The sequence below is a fragment of the Neophocaena asiaeorientalis genome, unplaced genomic scaffold (genome assembly GCF_003031525.2).
Source record: "Neophocaena asiaeorientalis asiaeorientalis breed wild unplaced genomic scaffold, Neophocaena_asiaeorientalis_V1.1 scaffold256, whole genome shotgun sequence".
In the NCBI taxonomy this organism is placed as follows: Eukaryota; Metazoa; Chordata; class Mammalia; order Artiodactyla; family Phocoenidae; genus Neophocaena; species Neophocaena asiaeorientalis.
In genome coordinates, this window is record NW_020185324.1 from 5,894,940 (window position 1) to 5,914,955 (window position 20,016).

Sequence of the window (20,016 nt, forward strand, 5' to 3'; positions counted from 1 at the left end):
GACAGTGGTTATATGTTATTCATCTAAGTACTAGACCATATTATTTTACTTTTCTAGCCCCTGTAACAGTAGAGTTTACACATTTTAAACAGTCACTAATCTATATAGGGGTCATGATGTCTGAAACTTTCAATATGGTTTGATTTGAATCCATTTTCTTTTTGATCTCATAGTTTTCACATTAGAAGAATAAAAAAATTGCACATGAGTAATTAGAATGATGATGTTTTCTGAAGGATTTTAACCTTTTTTCTTTTGTATCCCAATATGTTGAATTAGAGTTTTGGAATACATTAAAATATTAAAGTTTATAGCTTAGAAACAAAACACCTGGCTTTGCTGAAGAAATTGAGTATTTCCTCTGGCATTCCTTTATGTGAAAAACAGAAAACCAGTACTGGAAAGAAACTTGAAACTTTGAATAATTTTTTTAGTTTCTTTAGTTCTACTGTGGGTAAAAGCCCTCCTGCCCCTAAAATGATAAGAATTCAATGTGAATATAAAGAAGTTTGGGTAAAACATTGCCACTTCACTCTGTTAATGCCTGAAAGTGTTTGTTTAGAAAAAGCTAAATATTGTATTTTCTGTATTTATATAAATGTAAAATTGGTGTTTGAGCTTTACAAGTCAGATATGTGCCATGATCATATGATGGCACTGTTTGTTTTAATATTTATATATATATTTTAATTGAAATATAGTTGATTTACAATGTGTGTTAATTTCTCCTGTACAGAAAAGTGATTCTTATACATATATATACTTTTTTAAATATTCTTTTCCATTATGGTTTATCACAAGATATTGACTATATTTCCCTGTGCTGTACGGCAGGACCTTGTTGTTCATCCATTCTATGCATAACATGTTTGCATCTGCTAATCCCAAACTCGCAATCCATCCCCTCCACCCCCCCATCCCCCGGCAGCCACAAGTCTGTTCTCTATGTCTGTGAGTCTGTTTCTGTTTTGTAGATAAGTTCATTTGTGTCATATTTTAGATTACATATATAAGTGATATCATATGGTATTTGTCTTTCTCTTTCTGACTTACTTCACTTAATACAGTTTATATTTTTAAAACATTTTATTAGAAAAATTAGCTGATGTTCAAATTTTTTAAGTTGGAGGTTTACTCTGTTTTTACTTCTTTCTTGATATATTTTGTAGTAAATCAGAGGCTAATTGATTGATTTTGAAATGTATAAAATATGTTATTCTGAAGTTACACTATATAAACTTTGAGTAGAGTCAAGAATTTCATCATACTTACTATTTGGTGACATAATTGCTTTAAAAACTCAGAAAAATTATTTGCCGTATTATTCCAGAGTTTAAAATGTTCTGTATATTTTGCAAAATAATCATCTATTATTGAATAATAAAGTTATTTTAGAATATTAATGTCTACAGCATGTTATGAACTATTGATTTCAATTACCTACGAAATATTTTGAAATCTGTAAATCCCTTTCATGAGTTACTTTAAACAAGATGGATTATATTGAAACAAAGTGATTTTTTATTTGCATAATTAAGCTATAGCTCTTCAAAAGGGGGTTCTTGAAGTGTTTTCAAAGTAAGAATATATAAAATTAAGATTACAGTCATAGCCTTACCCTTTAATTCATGGTAAATAAAATTTATCTTTCAGACGGCAAATGGCTACATCTTGTTTTTTCATATAACATCTACAAGAGGGGACAAGTACCTTTATGAACCAGTGTATCCCAAGTAAGTTTGTTGTCTTTCATTTATTAAATATTTGATTTGCATACTTTGTATTCACAAAACATTACAGTTTGGGGTTGTCTGAAGTGCTAAGCCAGCATTTCCAAAACACTGTTTTAAAGATTACCAGGTCTTTGAACTGCTATCACTTGAATAAAGAATTCTATAATTAAATAAGTCTGAAAATCTTGGATGGATGTACTATCTCCCTTCTTGGACATTCAGAATTACTATTAAAATACTCCAGATCTAGCATCCTTTAGTCTTTATTGGGGATGTATGAGCTAAGATCATGAGGGGAAGAGGTGAAGTGTCAGTAAGCTATACGTACTTTTTCCTGTACATTTTAGTATATGCATAGAAAAAATATGTACCCCAAACAGTGGGTTACCTCTTGATTAGAATTTGAGGGAACTTGGACTTTTGATCTTTAATCTGTGTTGTTCTGTATGTTTTGCGTTGTTTTTTTTTCCTTTTTTGTTATTTGCCTTACTTGTGAAACAAGAGAACATTTTATTGAAAGACCTTTTGAAATAAAAGAACATGTAATTTTCAAGTATTTCACCTTTTTAAAAAACGATCAAGCCATTAAAACTGGATAAAAATATAAATGAATTATTTATCACATTTCTAGATGATAGAAGACAGAGGTTATTAGTTATATAAGTAATTAAAGGGAAAATAGATTACATTATATGAAAGTTTAAATTTCTGAAAATTAACAGAAAAAAAAAAAGGACCAACATTAAAAGGGCAGATAACAAACTGGGGGAAAATTTTACAGTAAACAAGACCAAGGCTTACTATTTTTTATATGAAGGGGTCATATAAATTGCTAAGAAACACAAAGATTTCAAAAGATAAATAGGTAAAAGCAATCTCATGAGAGGAAGTATCATCCATTTTAATTCTCAATTTAGACATACTCTGAAAGATTTCAAAAGATAAATAGGTAAAAACATTCTCATGAGAGGAACTATCTCCATTTTAATTCTCAATTTAGACACTCTCTTGTAAATAAAAAGCAATAAACAGAATCACCTGTACTTAACTTGATTATTTTTTATACTATTATAGGTGGGCAGGGGACTATTAATAGGTGGGCAGGGGAGGGAAATAAAATCTCTTGAAACAGTGAAAAATACAGTTTTCTTCCATTTGCCAACATGATTTACATATATTTAGAGTGTTTTGAAATAGTATTTTGAGACTCACTTTTTGTTTTCCAGAGGTTTTAAGAAGTTTCTTACCTTTTAATTCTAAGGCTCCAGGGGACACTGCTTAACTAAGTAGTAGTCCCAACAATGCATGAGCTATGCTGTGTTTGTATATGTTAAGCTAAAGAACTAAGTAAAGAGCATTATTGTTTTGTTTTGTTTTTAAACTTGGATGTTCTTCCACTGTGTTTAAGAGTTTGAGTTTCAATATGTGGGCTCAATAAAATGTGTATTGCCTTAGAGCAGCATAAATAGAAATTAAGGGGGGATATAGGCTTTGGTGTCAGATAGACCTGGAATTGAATGTTAGTTCTGCTGCTTTTCAGCTGTATGTCTCCTATCAAGTTAAAATACCTCTAAAAACCTGAGTTTCCTCATCTGTAGAATGAGATAACAGTAGTAATTATTTTATAGGATTAAATGAGACCATGCATATTAAATGTTTAGGTAAGTGCCTAGCTTGTGGAAAAATTAATAATGGACAGCTGCTATTATTATTAATATATTTTTCCCTCATCAAATTTTTATTTCAAATGTTTTAAGTGATTATATATATAAAGTGATTTTATACATTGTATATATTATATATATTTTTTGTTTTTAACTTGATAATATACTTTTTTCAGAGTTTAACTTCTAGTAACTTACATAAAATCAAACAAAATCTCTTATATGGAAACAGTTTCGCAGAGCAGATTAGAATCAGTCTATTATGCATTTGTTTGCTAGACTACTTTCTAGTTCAGTTTTTTAGTCTAGTAAGTTTCTTAGTTTTTCTGTAGAACCTGTTTATAAAATGGGAATAAAAATATTTTCTTCAGTTGTTTGGAGGGTTATGTGAGTTTAGGTTTTTAAAACCTGATTTGAGGAGAGTTTTTTTAAAAATCTAGTTTTTATTGGGTGTAAGATAAGCTGAAGGATGTTTTATACAATATAGAATGTAGCCAATATTTTGTAATAACTGTAAATGGAAAGTAACCTTTAAAAATTGTATAAAAAATTTTTAAAAACTAAAAAAATTTAGTTTTGAGAGTGTATCATCATCTGTGCCATTGTAAACACTTATGCAATTCAAGACACTGTTCTAAGCACTTTTTCAAACTAACTTAATCCCTGTAGCAACCTGATGAGGTAGTTATGTACAGTAACTATACAAACTGCAGCACAGAGATGGCTAAGTAACTCACCCATAGTCATACACTAGTAAGTGACACAGTCAGGATCTAAACATAAGTGTTGTAGCTTCAAAATCTGTGTATTTAAATTAACCACCAATACTACACTTCAACCCCGTGTGTCCATCTAGCCATCTACTACTTTGGGTTTTATTTGGGGAGTTAGGGAACCAAAAATGGATAAATGATCTGGAGTGGTTTATAGTAGTCCTGAAGAATAGAGACAGCATAATTGAGGCCAGTGGTTAGTCATCCTCTTCACAGTTTTAGAAACGCTCTTTTCTCTTGCTTCTCTTCTCTAAATCTTATAAGTTCCTCCCATGAGTTTTTCTATAGTATCTCAACTTCCTTGTATTATGTGACAGCATCTTAACCTCAGACTGCCTCTTTTCCCATAGTGCTTCATCTTAGAACAGGTCAGATGCCCCCATAATCTTTCAGAGTTTCCACATAGTGTTGTTTCCAACATCCTTCCTGTTGATGGTGGGAGTCAGGCTTCAGCAATGGTTACAGTCTTATATTAAATGACTCTTTATGCCTCAAAGGTCATTTAGGTCATTTATTGTTTGATTAATGAATTTTCCATTTCTTTCATCCTTTGCATCTTTATAAATTCCATTCTATATTAAAATATTCCTTCATATTGGTTACACAGGCCAGTAGATGGACTTATCCATTGAAGGTCGTCTTGATGGCTTTTTCTTTCATGTCTTGTAACTTACAGTGCAATTAATGAAGGAAACTCTGTCAGGGATAAATCAGAAGTAATTTGTGTTAAGCTTTAGGATATGTTCATGTGTTTATGTTTAAATATGAGTTTGGTAGATCTTGAAACTGCAAATCATATTTAATTTCATAATGAAAATAATTTCAACAAACATTTCATCATTATGTATACTACTTTGAGAGCAGAGATTTTTTTCTCCTTATTCTTTCTATCTTTCCACCTTATTGAGACCAGCCTTATTGAGGTTAGTGTTCTTTTAAAAAGAAAAGTTACTGTACTAAAATTCAGTATATTTAATTATCAACTATTAAAGATGAAGATATTATCTTCTTCAATGAAAAAAATCACTCCAAAACAACTATCAAAATTCAGACGTCCCACTCCCTCCCCAAGGCCAATATTTTTACCATCTGTTATGAATTAGTGCTAGGTGGGAAGCAAGAAGAGAATAATTAGTTGAAGTTAGCAATTTCTAACTTCAACACAACTTGCTTTTTCAAAAATCCTGCTTCTTGGGAACTATACTCAACATGTTATAATAACCTATAAGAGAAAAAAATCTGAAAAATAACATATATATGATATTATATATACACACATATATATTACATATATACAACTGAATCACTTTGCTGTACACCTGAAACTAGCATAACATTGTAAGTCAATTATACTTCAATAAAATAAATCTTCTTGCAGGAGAAACCTGCAAGGAAGGGGATATAAACATTTACTCAGTTACATCAAAGAGAATAAAAGAGGTTTGAATTACTTACAGATGTGAAAGATTCCCCTCAACATTTGTTTTTTTCTTTTTGCTAGTAAGTTTTGAGTGTTAGTTTTCTGGAGAATAAACTTTAACTGCTGTTTTCCCCTTAAGCTTCTATAGATTTAGAAAGTTATTTCTGACAATATATCTTGGTCTAAGTTCAGTTTTTGAACTTGACAAAGTGTGTTTAGTTATCCTAACATTTTTGATTCCCTTTGATCTTCTCAAAACGTTGCATGTGTAATTTGATTTCAATATGTATGTATTCTGTAACAGTACATGTGTAACCTTTAGCTGTTCAACTTTGCGTCTTTTATGTATCCATTAGCTTACATTATAATTGCATGAGCATTTACTAATAAGATTAATTAGCAATGTTATTCTGTAAATTCTGGACAGTGAAAACCACTCCCTGTTGGCCACACTTCTAAGACTGACACCTGAATTCAAAGAATCACAGAATTGTTAAGAGATCTGCCTGATTCATAGAGCCCTATGCACTGTTCTTATCAGACTCAAAGCTGTCTGATTTTGTGATAATGTAAATAAAAAGCTTTTTTTTTCTTTTTAAGAAAAATGATATAAAATGCCTGGTGATAAAGAGTACTACCTCTTTCAGAAAACTCTTCTGAAAAATTGTTGTCATCCATCCGTCCATTTAAGTATTAAATTTTGTCAGGCTCCAGGACTGTTTTAGATACTGGGATGCAGCAGAGGAAAAAGAAAAAAGAAGAAAAACAACAACAACAAGAAACTCTACTCATACAGCCTGCATTCTTGTAATAGATGGTGATAAATAAGTAAAATACATTACAAATTAGGTGATACATTCTATGCAGAAAAATAAAGCTGGGAAAGGGAATGGGAAGTGGGGAAACAACTTGAAATAGAGTGATCAGGGTCTTTACTGAGAAGATGATGTTTTAAAAGTTCTCAATGAGATGAGGAAACAAAACATACACCCATGGCCAGAGCATTCTGGATTGGTGAGATTTAGAAGGTAAGAAAGTTAATAAGAAGAAATTACTGTGAATAAATTTTAGGTCTTATCTAATAACTTACAGTGAAAAAGTCAGAAGGGAGAAATTTTTTATTAAGTATAAAAAGAAAAATTACATTCTGCTTTTAAAATAATCTAATCCTGGGAAGGCCTACAGTTTATTCTCTTTTTTTGTAAATGGCACCATCATTTGAGCTTATTTATTCTTACCACTTAATAACTCCAATAGCCAGTCTGTATCAAGTCCAGTATATTCTACCTTGTATCCCTCATGTCTTTCCCTTCTTCCTAATTCTCAGCAACACTGCTTTAGTTTGGGTTTTGTCATTTTTCTCCTGGATTATTGTAATATCTTATTAATTAATCTTTTGTGGTTTTCCCCTAAGTGAATTTTTCTAACATAAAATTAACTTGCCATTTTTCTACAGTTTTTCAGTGGTTTTTCTTAGCTTTCAGGATTAATCGTGTTGCTTACTTTTTTTGAGTTTTATTTTACAAATCTGAAGAATGGAGTTAATATCCACTTCATGAAGATGTCATTAGGTTTAAATCAACACCTTAAATTACTCTATAGTACCTAAAATTATGCTTTACTGTTGCCTAGGATTTTGTTATGCGTTCTCTTGTATTATACATGCTCTTACTGGCTTTAATTATCCAGTATATGTGGATGAGGTTCAGACGTTTCTGTAATATAGTACCACTTTCTTAAGCTTCTGGCCCACCTTTCTGGAACAAATCTATTTAGATGTCTCTAGGCAGCCTCAAACTCATCATGTGTAAACCTAACTCATTTCCTCTCTACCAAGCCAAACGTGTTATTGCTTTTCTAAAATTTATTGCCATTACCATGATCTTTTATACAGTGTGTGATGTTGAAAACCTTGGAATCTTTATTTCTTCATTTCTCTTCTTTGTTTGGTAATCAGATTGTATTGATTGATTACAACTCTCTAGTGCCTCTAAAATTTGCTAGTATGTATTTTACTCTCACTTCTCATATTAAGGGTGTTCATGGCCTCTCGTTGCCTATTGAAAAGCTTGTTTACTAACTCATTCTTGTCCTCTAGTCTCTTTCTCCTCCATACTGAAATCCATTCTTTGCACTGATAACCAGATTTATTCTTCAAAGCAGAGACTTGATGATGTGATTCTTGTCTCAGAAACTTTTTTTTAAAGTCTGGATTAACTTTGTTCTAAATAATTAACACCTGGATCTAAAGATACAAAAAAGCTAGCATTATACATCAGTACTTCCTGGAATATTATTTCAGAAAGATCATATCAGTAAAGTTTTTTATTTCTAATTTTTTTATTGTGGTAAAATACACAATGTAACATTTATCATCATAACTGTTTTAAAGTATATATAGTTGGCCCTTTAACAACACAGGTTTGAACTGTGCAGGTCCACTTATACATGGATTTTTTTCAGTAAATATGTACTGCAGGATTCTTGGTTGGTTGAATCCAAGGATGCAGAGCCACATATATGGAGGGCCAACTGTAAAGTTATGCACAGATTTTCAAGTGCATGGAGGTCTGCATCCCTGACCCACAGGTTGTTCAAGGTTTAACTGTACTTCATATAAGTGAAACCATACGATATTTATCTTTTGTGACTGACTTATTTCACTTAGCCTAATGTCCTCAAGTTTCATTCATTTTGTAGCATATGTTAGACTTTCCTTCCTTTTAAAGGTTGAATAATATTCCACTGTATGTATATACCACATTCTATTGTGAATACTGCTGCTATGAACATGGGTATTCAAATGTCTCTTTGAGACCCTGATTTCAGTTCCTTTGGGTATATACCCCAAAGTAGAATTGCTGTATCTTATGGTAATTCTCTTTTTAATTTTTTGAGGAACTGCCATACTATTATCCTCAGGGGCTGTACCATTTTCTGTACTTCGTGCACAAGGACTCTAATTTCTCTACATTTTTGCCAACACTTAACTGTTATATATGTATTTTTATAGTAACTTGTAGGTGTGAGGTGGTATCTCACTTTAGTTTTGATTTGCATTTCCCTAATGATTAGTGATGTTAGGTACTCTTCTAATGTGCTTATTGGCCGATTGTGTATCATTGGAGAAACGTCTGTTTTGAGTCCTCTGCCCCTTTTTGAATCAGGTTGTTTTGGTTTTTTGCTCTTGAGTTTTAGGAGTTCTCTATATATTCAGGGTATTAATTCCTTATCTCATAAACTTCTGTTGCTCTCCAGTCCCCACAAAATAAAGTCCAAGAGATCTGGCTTGGCATTTAGAACCTACTTTTCCCCTATCTCTAGCACACTGAACCCACACTTCCTATGTATTTTAATTCTGTTCATTTGCTATTTGCTTTACTTAATATGCCTTCACCACTATCTTTTTTATGTAAGAAAGCTATCTCACTTGGTTTTCAAGCTCAGGTCAAATGGTTATAAAGCTTTTGACCTCAACTCTCCTATCTTCCCTTGTACCCAAGAAATAGCCGATCCCTCATGTATAATCCCATGGCACTTAAAAAAATTTATACTGGTAGTCCATGAATTTATTCTTATAAAAACAAACAAGTACTATGTTGAGGTATGTTCCTGCTGTGCCTGCTTTCTGGAGAGTTTTTATTATAAATGGATGTTGAATTTTATCAGAAGCTTTTTCTACATCTATTGACATGATCTGTGGTTTTTATTCTTCAGTTTGTTAATGTGATGTATCACATTGATTGATTTGTGGATATTGAAAAATTCTTGCATCTGTGGAATAAATCCCACTTGATCATGTTGTATGATCCTTTTAATGTATTGTTGGATTTGGTTTGCTAGTATTTTGTTGAGGAGTTTTGCATCTGTGTTCATCAGTGATATTGGCCTGTAATTTTCCTTTCGTGTGATATCTTTGTCTAGTTTTGGTATCAGGGCGATGATGGCCTCATAGAGTGAGTTTGGAAGTGTTCCTTCCTCTGCAATTTTTTGAAATAGTTTCAGAAGGATAGGTGTTAACTCTTCTCTAAATGTTTGGTAGAATTCACCTGTGAAGCCACCTGGTCCTGGAATTTCATTTTTTGGGAGTTTTTAAATTACCGATTCAGTTTCAGTACTGGTGATTGGTCTGTTCATATTTTCTATTTCTTCTTGATTCAGACTTGAGTGATTACACCTTTCTAAGAATTTGGCCATTTTTTCTAGGTTGTCCATTTTATTGGCATATAGTTGTTTGTAGTAGTCTCTTATTATCCTTTGTATTTCTGTGGTGTTGGTTGTAACTTCTCCTTTTTTATTCCTGATTTTATTGATTTGGGACCTATATTACAAACCAACAGCTAATATCATCCTCACCGGTGAAAAAGCTGAAAGCATTTCCTCTAAGACCAGGAACAAGACAAGGGTGCCCACAATTGCCACTTTTATTCAACATAGTATTGAAAGTCCTAGCCACGTCAATCAGAGAAGAAAAAGAAATAAAAGGAATCCAAATTGGAAAAGAAGTAAAGCTGTCACTGTTGGCAGGTGATATGATACTGTACATAGAAAATCCTAAAGATGCCACCAGAAGACTACCAGAGCTCATCAGTGAGTTCGGTAAGGTTGCAGGACAGAAAAGTAATATACAGAAATCTGTTGCATTTCTATACACTAACAGTGAACTATCAGAGAAATTAAGGAAACAATCTGATTCACCGTCACATCAAAATGAACAAGATACCTAGAAATAAACCTACCTGAGGAGGCAAAAGACCTGTAGTCAGAAAACTGTAAGATACTGATGAAAGAAATGGAAGATGACTCAGATGGAAAGATATACCATGTTCTTGGATTGGAATAATCAATATTGTTAAAATGACCATACTACCGAAGGCAATCTACAGATTCAGTTCAATCCCTATCAGAATACCAATGGCATTTTCCACAAAAGTAGAACAAATAATTTTAAAATTTGTATGGAAATGCAGAAGACTCCAAATAGCTAAAACAATCTAGAGAAGGAAGAACAAAGCTGGAAGAATCACATTCCCTGTCTTCAGACTATACTACAAAGCTACAGTAATCAAAACGGTATGGTACTGGCACAAAAACAGACACATAGATCAATGGAACAGGATAGAGAGCCCAGAAATAAATCCACACACTTATACTCAATTAATCTGACAAAGGAGGCAAGAATATACAATGGAGAAAAGACGTTCTCTTCAGTAAGTGGTGCTGGGTAAGCTGGACAGCTGCATGTTAAAGAATGAAATTAGAACATTCTCCAACACCATATATAAAAATAAACTCAAAATGGATCAAAGACCTAAATGTAAGACTGTATACTATAAAACTCCTAGAGCAAAACGTAGGCAGAACACTCTGACATAAATCACAGCAGTATTTTTTTGGATCCGTTTCCTAAAGCAAAGGAAACAAAAGCAAAAATAAACAAATGGGACCTAATTAAACCTAAAAGCTTCTGCACAGCAAGGTGCAGGAGTAAAGACGTAGAGGTAAAGAATGGACTTGAGGACATGGGGAGGGAGAAGGGTAAGCTGGGATGAAGTGAGAGAGTGGCATGGACATATATATACTACCAAATGTAAAATAGCTAGCTAGTGGGAAGCAGCCACATAGCACAGGGAGATCAGCTCAGTACTTTGTGACCACCTAGATGGGTGGGATAGGGAGGGTGGGAGGGAGATGCAAGAGGAAGGAGATATGGGGATATATGTATATGTATATCTGATTCACTTTGTTATAAAGCAGAAACTAACACACCATTGTAAAGCAGTTATACTCCAATAAGGATGTTAAAAAAAATAAAAGCTTTCTGCGCAGCAAGGGAAACCATTGACAAAACAAAAAGACAACCTACTGAATGGGAGAAAATATTTGCAAACAATATGACTGATAAGGGATTAATATTCAACATACATTAACAGCTCACATAACTCAACATCAAAAAAACAAACAACCCAATTAAAAAACGGGCAGAAGATCTGAATAGACATTTTTCTGAAGAGGAAATGCAGATGGTCAATGGACACATGTAAAGAGACTCAATATTGCTAATTATCAGGGAAATGCAAATCAGAACCACAATGAGATGTCACCTCACGCCTGTCAGAATGGCCATCATAAAAAAGAACATGAATAACAAGTCTTGTCAAGGATGTGGAGAAAAGGGAAGTCTCGTGCACTGTTGGTGTGACTGTAAATCAGTGGAGTCACTGTGGAAAACCATATTTTTAGTCAAAAGACTAAAAATAGAACTACCATATATGACTTAGCAATTCTACTCCTGGGTATATGTCAAAAAAACCCCTAAAAACACTAATTTGAACAGATACATGCACCCCAGTATTTCTAGCAGCATTATTTGCAATTGTCAAGATATGGAAGCAACCTAAGTGTCTATCAACAGATGAATGGATAAAGAAGAAGTGGTGTGTATATATGTACAATGGAATACTACTCAGCCATAAAAAAGGAATGAAATTTTGCCATTTGCAGCACCACGGATGGACTTGGAGGGCATTATGCTAAGTGAAATAAGCCAGACAGAGAAAGACAAATACTGTATATCACTTCTATGTGGAATCTAAAAAATAAAACAAATGAGTGAATATAACAAAAGAGAAGTAGACTCACAGATACAGAGAACAAGCTAGTGGTTACCATTGAGGGGAGAGGCAATACAGGGGTGAGAGAGTAGTAGATACAAACTATTGAGTGTAAGATAGGCTGCAAGGATGTATTGTACAACACGGGATGTATCCAATATTTTGTAACAACTGTAAATAGAGTGTAACCTTTAAAAATTGTATTAAAAAGCACACAGATAATGAGAGACATGCAAAAAGTAAAGAGGGAAATTGTGAACCTTGTCTGCTTTTTCAGATTCCAGTCTCATTTCACTCTCCAGTTAGCTTTATATCTTTTGAGTAAATAAATACCTAAGAGTTGAGTTGCTGGGGCATATCACATGTCTAGTGATTTTAGGTTGGATCATGGGCATTGTATTAGGTATCAAATGTCTGATTTTCATTCTTTTGCTTTAAAGAATGTTGAGGTTTGTTTTGGATGGCAGTTAAGTTGGAGAGCTTCTTGATCCTTTTGAAGCTTGTTTATGTATTTTTAGGGTAGGTTCAACCTTTACTGTAGATTAGCTTAGCCCTTCTGAGCTCTCTGCTAACGTCCTGGGTCTTTAATGAGGTCTCTTTTATGTGGTCAGAACTGGAATGTCTCTCAGCCCTATATGAAGGGTACAGCTTAAAACTCTGGTAGTTATTCTTTGGCTGACCTTGTGGGGTTTCACCATATATATGCATAGCTTAGTATTCAGCAAGACTTAAGGGCAATCCCTTAAGCTCTAGGTTTCCAGAGCTCTTTCTCTGTATCTCTCACCTCTCTTGTACTCTGTTCCACAAATAGCTGCTTCTGCTTCCCTGAACTTTAATCTTTTTCTCCTCAGCTTAACAAGACTGCCATATTATGCTTGTGTCTTCCCACCATACATGGTAGTCTAGAAAGTGACTTCTATCAGAAAACCTTGTTTGTCTCCCTTCACTCAGGATTATAGTCCTGTTCTGCCTGTTATGCAGTGTCTGAATATGGTTGTTTTATATATTTTGCCCAGTTTTTTAAAAAATTGTTTCTGGAGGGCTAATTTGGCACCAGTTTGCTGTTAGTATAATAATAACGTGACTGATGACCACCTATGTGTCCGTCAGTCAGCTTGAACAATTTTCAGTCTTTTTTCACTGAGTATGTTTTAGCACATTCAAGATATAATCATTTTATTTCATGCCCAAATACTTTCATTATTGATATTCTGGTAACAATTAGGTTAACTGAAAATGATGAAACAGGAGGTATGGAGTTTGATGAAAGAAACCATCCTGAGCCTTTCCAGAACTATGGTTGGAGAACCAAAGCCTTTTGGTCCAGAATTCACCTAGGATTGCCAGAACTTCCTGGATCAAGCCTAATACATTCCAGAATCATTTTAAAATCTGATAACCTGAGTTGTAAGAGAGTAGATCTTGAAAGTTCTTATCATAAGGGGAAAAAAATTGTAACTGTGAGGTGTTAGCTGTTAACTAATCTTATTGTGGTAATCATTTTACAGCGTATACATATTGCAAATCATTTTGTTGTGCACCTTAAACTCATACAGTGTTCTATGTCAATTACACCTCAAGAAACTGGAAAAGAAATGAAAATCTGGAATGAGATTTTTTTTCATCATCATCAAACACTTATTGTATGCTTTACTATCATTTGTAAGGCACTAGCTATTCTGTTGCTGAAAAGGTATAAGATGCTAACGAAGAGAGACATATTTTTTTTTTTGAGAGACATATTTAAAATTGATGGCAATATGCAATGGCAAATGCCAAGTGAATGAACATCCCTAAAGGTGTTAGTAGCATTTCAGGGGAAAATACTTGAGTTGTCAGGGAAAGGTTTGTAGATAAGGAGATTTGAGCTATACTTGGAAGGAAAGATAGGCCTTAGGGTAAGTTATGTTGCTAGGAAAAACACTGTATAGTTAGCTATACTTCTGAAATTCCTATCCGATGTCCCTGTGTCGTGCGCTGCCCACCCCACCCCCAGCACCACCAGATCCATCAGGTTATCTGCTATGTTACTGTTTTCTTTAGCTGGCACTTAAAGTATTTGAGATGTCCTGCACACTAGACTTCGTTGAAATCAATGCCTGTTGAATTTAACTGCATAGTGACAGTTTTCTGTATCATCTTGTTTAGCCCTCCAAAGCATACTTGACATATATATTAAAGGCAGTTTTTTCTTTTTTTTTTTTTTGCGGTACGCGGGCCTCTCACTGTTGTGGCCTCTCCCGTTGCGGAGCACAGGCTCCGGACGTGCAGGCTCAGCGGCCATGGCTCACGGGCCTAGCCGCTCCGCGGCATGTGGGATCTTCCCAGACTGGGGCGCGAACCCATGTCCCCTGCATCGGCAGGCGGACTCTAAACCACTGCGCCACCAGGGAAGCCCAATTTTTTCTCTTTTAAGACTTCTTTGTAATTTTTATGATACGTTTTTGAGTACTGTAGTTTGCTTTTTATTTTTATCTGTTTAGTGGGAAACTACTCCCTCCTCAAGGCTATGGGAAGTTTGACTAGTAGTTGACCTACCCCTCATTTCATTTTTCATTGCCCTTTGGGGGCTGTTCATTGATATGAATGCATTGCATTCATTAGAATGGAAAGCTAGGAAACTTTATTTTAAAAATAAATTTATTTTTATTTTTGGCTGTGTTGGGTCTTCATTGCTGTGCGTGGCTTTCTCTAGTTAATGGTGAGCGGGGGCTACTCTTTGTTGCAGTGCACGGGCTTCTCATTGTGGTGTCTTCTCGTTGTGGAGCATAGGCTCTAGGCGCGTGGGCTTCAGTGGTTGTGGCATGCGGGCTCAGTAGTCGTGGCTCTCGGGCTCTAGAGCGCAGGCTCAGTAGTTGTGGCGCACAGGCTTAGTTGCTCTGCGGCATACGGGATCTTCCTGGACCAGGGCTTGAACCTGTGCCCCCTCTGTTGGCAGGTGGATTCTTAACCACTGGCACCACCAGGGAAGCCTGGAAACTGCTTTCAATTCATGAAAAATACATCCGTAAAACAAAACTCTTAAACTGGCTTAATTTCATTTTCCCTACTTTCTTATGATATTGGACTTAATATTACTACCTCTGATAAATATATAGCAGTTTAGAGATGTGGAGAAGAGAATGGCACTTGAAATTAGAGCCACATGGGTTTCAGTCTGGGCTGTACATTTTATAGGCAATAACTTTGGAAAAGCTGCTTGTTCAGTTACTTTCTATGTTTTTGTGCATCTGTAAATGAGAACAATGAGTTAATACGCTCTTAGTAAGTTGCAGTTGTTGTTGTCTAGGTTGCCTTTTGAATTATTAAACATAGTCTGCTTCCACTGGATATTTAAGACAACTTGTGTGTGTTCAGGAAAGAAGGAAATTCAAGTTCACTAAATATATGGATTCTCTTATAATCCATTTATTTCTCTAAGGTCAGTAGTAATGTCCCCTCTTTCATTTCTGATTTTAGTGAGTTGAATCTTCCTTTCTTTTTTCCTTAGGTTTTTCAATTTTGTTGTTGTTTTCAAAGAACTACCTTTGCTTTGCTTGATTTTCTCTATTGTTTTCCCATTCTCTATTTTTTGTTGTATCCGCTCCAGTCTTCATTATATCCTTCCTTCTGCTAGTTTTGAGTTAAGTTTGCTCTTTTTCTAGATCCTTTTAAGGTGTAAAGTTAGGTTATGGATTTGAGATTTTTCTTCTTTTTTGGTGCAAGCATTTTAGCGGTAAATTTTCCTCTGATCACTGCATTCACTGCCTCCTATGGTGTTGTGTTTTCATTTTCATTAGTCTCAGAGTATTTTCTAATTTTCCTTTTGGTCTTTTCTTTGACCTATCGGCTGTCTCAGAGGTGTTGTTTAATTTCCACATATTTGTGAATTTTCTAGTTTTCCTTCTGTGATTGCTATCTAGTTTCATTTCATTGTGGTCAGAGAAGATAATTTCAATCTTTTAAAATTTATTGAGGCATTTTGGTGGCCTAACATGTTCTGTCCTAGAGAATGTTTCATGTTCATTTGCGAAGGAATGTGTATTCTGCTGTTGTTACTGGGTAGAGTTTGGTATACATCTTAGGTCTGAGTGGTTTATAATGTTCAGATTCTCTGTTTCCTTACTAGTCTTCTGTGTAGTTGTTCTGTGCATTATTGAAAGTGCGGTATTGTCCATTTGTTACTTTAGAACTATTGTCTAGTCATTACTTTAGAACTTTTTCTCCCTTCAGTTGCTTCAGTATTTGCTTCATGTGTTTTGGGGCTCTGTTGTTACATGTGTTATCTGTTTATAATTGTTATATCTTCTTGCTGGTTTGACACTTTCATCAATATATAATGTCCTTTATCTCTTTTAACAATTTTTGATTTAAAGTATTTTGTCAAATATTACTGTAACCACTAAGCTCTTAGTTATACAATTTGCATGGAGTATCATTTTTCATCCTTTCACTTTCAACGTATTTGTTTCTTTTGATCTAAACTGAGTTTCTTATAGAAAACTTAGAAATGGAATTATGTGGTTTTTTTAATCTATTCTGACAATGTGTCTTTTAATTGAAGTGTTTAATCCATTTACATTTAAAATAATTGCTGATAAGGAAGAACTTCTGCCATTTTGCTGTTTGTTCTCTGTGTGTCATATCTTTTTTGTTCCTCGGTTCCTTCATTACTGTCTTCTTTTGTGTTTAATTTTGATTCCTTTTTCATTTCCTTTTCTCTGTATATTTCAGGTTTCTTTAGTGGTTATCTTGGGATTACATAGCGTCTTACACTTACAACAACCTAGATTGAATTAATAACAACTTGGTTTCAGTAACGAAACTATATTCCTCTACATCTTCATCCTTCCCCTTTTATGTTCTTACTGTCACACATTACATCATTATACATTTTGTACCCATAATGTAGATTTAGAATTATCTTTTCATTCATTAGTCTTTAAAATCATATAGTTAAAAAGGTGGATTTCCAAATCAAAAATACAATATTGCTGGCTTTATGTTCACCTATGTAGTTACCTTTACTGATGTTCTTTATTTTTTTCATATGGCTCTGGATTACTGTTTAGTGTTCTCTCATTTCAGCCTGAAGGACTCCCTTTAGTGTTTGTTGTAGTTCAGATCTGCTTGTGACAAAATCCCTCAAATTTTGTTTATCTGAAAATCTCTTAATTTCTCCTTTATATTTGAAGGATAGTTTTTCTAGTTAAAGAATTCTTAGTTAACTTTTTTTTTGTCTTCCAGCATTTGCATTGTCATCCCACTGCCCCTGTCCTCCGTGGTTTCTGATGAGAAATTGGCTGCTAATGTTATTGAGGATCCCTTGTATATGATGCGTCACTTCTCTTGTTGCTTTCAAGGTTCTCTTTGTCTTTCAGTAGTTTGAATACGATGTATCTTGTATGGATCTTTTTGAATTTATCCTTCTTGGGAGTTTGCTAAGCTTCTTGGATGGTTAGATTCATGTTTCTATTAGATTTGGGACATTTTCAACCATTATTTCTTCAAATATTCTTCCTACCTCTTCCTCTTGCCTTGCCTTTGGGACTCCCATTATATTTATGTTGGTATGTATGGTGGTATCCCACAGTCTCTTAAGCTATGTTCATTTTTCTTCATTCTTTTTTCTTCCTGCTCCTCAGGCTACATAGTTAATAAAATCACTCATGAATAATAATCACAAACTATTAATTTGTTGGGTTTTACTGGACCACAGTCTAACAACTCAGTTATTTGATGTGGTATACAGTTGACCCTTGAACAACATGGGTTTGAACTGTGCAGCTCTGCTCATGCACGTTTTTTTTTTTTAGTAAACACAAATAGTACAACATGATGCACGGTTGGTAGAATCTGTGAACGCAGAACCACAGATAAAGAGGACTGACTGTGGGACTTGAGCATCAGCGGATTTTGGTATGCATGGTGGGTCCTGGAAACAGTCCCCTGCACACACCAAGGGACAGCTGTACTGTGTAAGTCAGCATAGGCTAAGTCCCTGCGGTAGAGGATAAAAGCAGAGCATTGTGTACCAAGTGTTGGCTCTTTAAAGTCTCTGCCCAGAAATGACCCAAATCACTTCCCCTTGTGTTTTATAGGCCAAAGTAAGTCACGTGGCCATACCTAATTTTAAGTGGTGAGGAAAGCACAGTTCTCTATGTACCCCAGAATGAAGAATATATTATGTTTCAATAGCTTGAATGACAACCAGGTATGCATACAATGTCATTGTATGTGTCTGTCTCTGAGAAGTCTGTATTAATGACCAGGAACTATAATTCTCAATAGGCGTTTCTCATATCCCTTCAGAAAAGATTATGATAAAATTGTCTGAAAAGACATTTCTACTGCCACTGCTAGTAGATGCCTTTGTGTACTCTTTTAACAGTCTCCTAATTAATTTACACACTACTCCCTCCCCACTCTATCACCAATCCATTCTTTAGCATTCATTGTAATATTTCTTTGTGTACACAAAGGTTATTATTAGTCTCTTTAACTCTACTAGTTTTCAGTTTAACTCCTTCACTTACTAGCTCTGTGACCATAAACAAAATTCTTAATAATAAACTGAAGCTTCAGTTTCTTTTCTGGAAAAATACAGATAATAACACCTGACTCATAGGATTGTAATCAGTCAGTTGACATAATGTGTGCAGAACGTTTTGTACACTCATACTTGGTAACTGCTCAATTTATTGCTTTTTTTCCTCCTGGTATTCAGTGCTGTTCATAGTTTGGCTTTCCCTTACAAAAATCTGATGCAATACTCTCAAATTACTGTTGAACTATAAGTAATAATATTTTTGATCAGAAAGTTAGATTTTTTTGTTAGTGTAATTTTTAACAGTTTACTGCATTTTAGTATGTTTGGAGGAAGGGATGGAAATTATACTGTGAAGTTTATCTCCTAATTTTATAATGGAAGTCATTGAAAAGTCAGGATTTACTTAAATTTGCTATAAAATTCTTATCATAATACTTTTAGCTCTAATAAATGATAGTATTTATATAAAGGAAAATAGTTTCCAGTTTCAAGATGGGTAATGAGGTTTCCACCTTTTTCTTGAAAATCACCAACAGGACAAAACGTTGAAATACTGTTTTCATCTTTAATGAGAGCTGGAGGTATCTCTAACCCATGACCTAAAAATTGAATGAGAAAAAATAAATGACTTAGGAAGAATATCAAACCTGAGTGCCTAACGTTACATATATGATATTGATGAAAAGCAAAACCCTAGAACCCTAGAATGTTTGATCTGCAAAACCCTAGAACGGCTCAGGTACTAGTACCACAGAATATAGGAGTGAGCCAGGGGCCATAAATGGGGATTGTTTGAAAAATCTGAATAAGGAATAGGATTTCTATGTTCTCACCTCACAGGAGACAGGATGTCTGATTAAACCAGAGGGATTCCAGACACAGAGTAGGGCAAGGATGAGATGCTAAACTAAAGATGGGGATTAAGTGAAAGTTGTTGTACTGAACAGTAGGATGTCAAGCTTTCTTCCCCTGCTTGGCTCCAGACTTCTGGCTTCTGTACTTGATTGAGGGATTCTTCCTAGGGAAATTAAATCACTCCCGATGAATGACCCAACAGCCTCTCATATTGGAAGACCTCAAACAAAAATGCCTACCCTGAGGTCCACCAGTTGACAACCCGACTTGAACACATAGAGCTTATAATTAGTTTTTTCTCATTAACCTCTTGAACATGAAGAAAGATGTTATCCATCTTAGGAAAGTTTCTAACGTAAAATAGAGACACACAACAGAAAAAAGGAAACTCAGAGGAAACAGGCAATACAGGGAACAGAAACACTTTG

At 34.5% G+C, this 20,016-nt stretch overlaps 1 protein-coding gene across 3 annotated transcripts in view; it reads left to right on the forward strand.

The window, feature by feature from the left end:
- RIC1 (RIC1 partner of RAB6A GEF complex) overlaps nt 1-20,016 on the forward strand; it is a 135,755-nt gene that overhangs the window by 60,527 nt on the left and 55,212 nt on the right. The window contains exons 1-2 of one of the 3 annotated variants that reach the window (XM_024734278.1): nt 1,703-1,733; nt 18,285-18,397. In XM_024734278.1, coding sequence (XP_024590046.1) covers nt 18,387-18,397 — 11 coding nt within the window. In that variant the 5' untranslated portion in view covers nt 1,703-1,733; nt 18,285-18,386. Of the gene's footprint in view, nt 1-1,653; nt 1,734-18,081; nt 18,162-18,284; nt 18,398-20,016 lie in introns of those variants that run through there. The other 2 variants (XM_024734276.1, XM_024734277.1) reach the window with 2 other exon arrangements.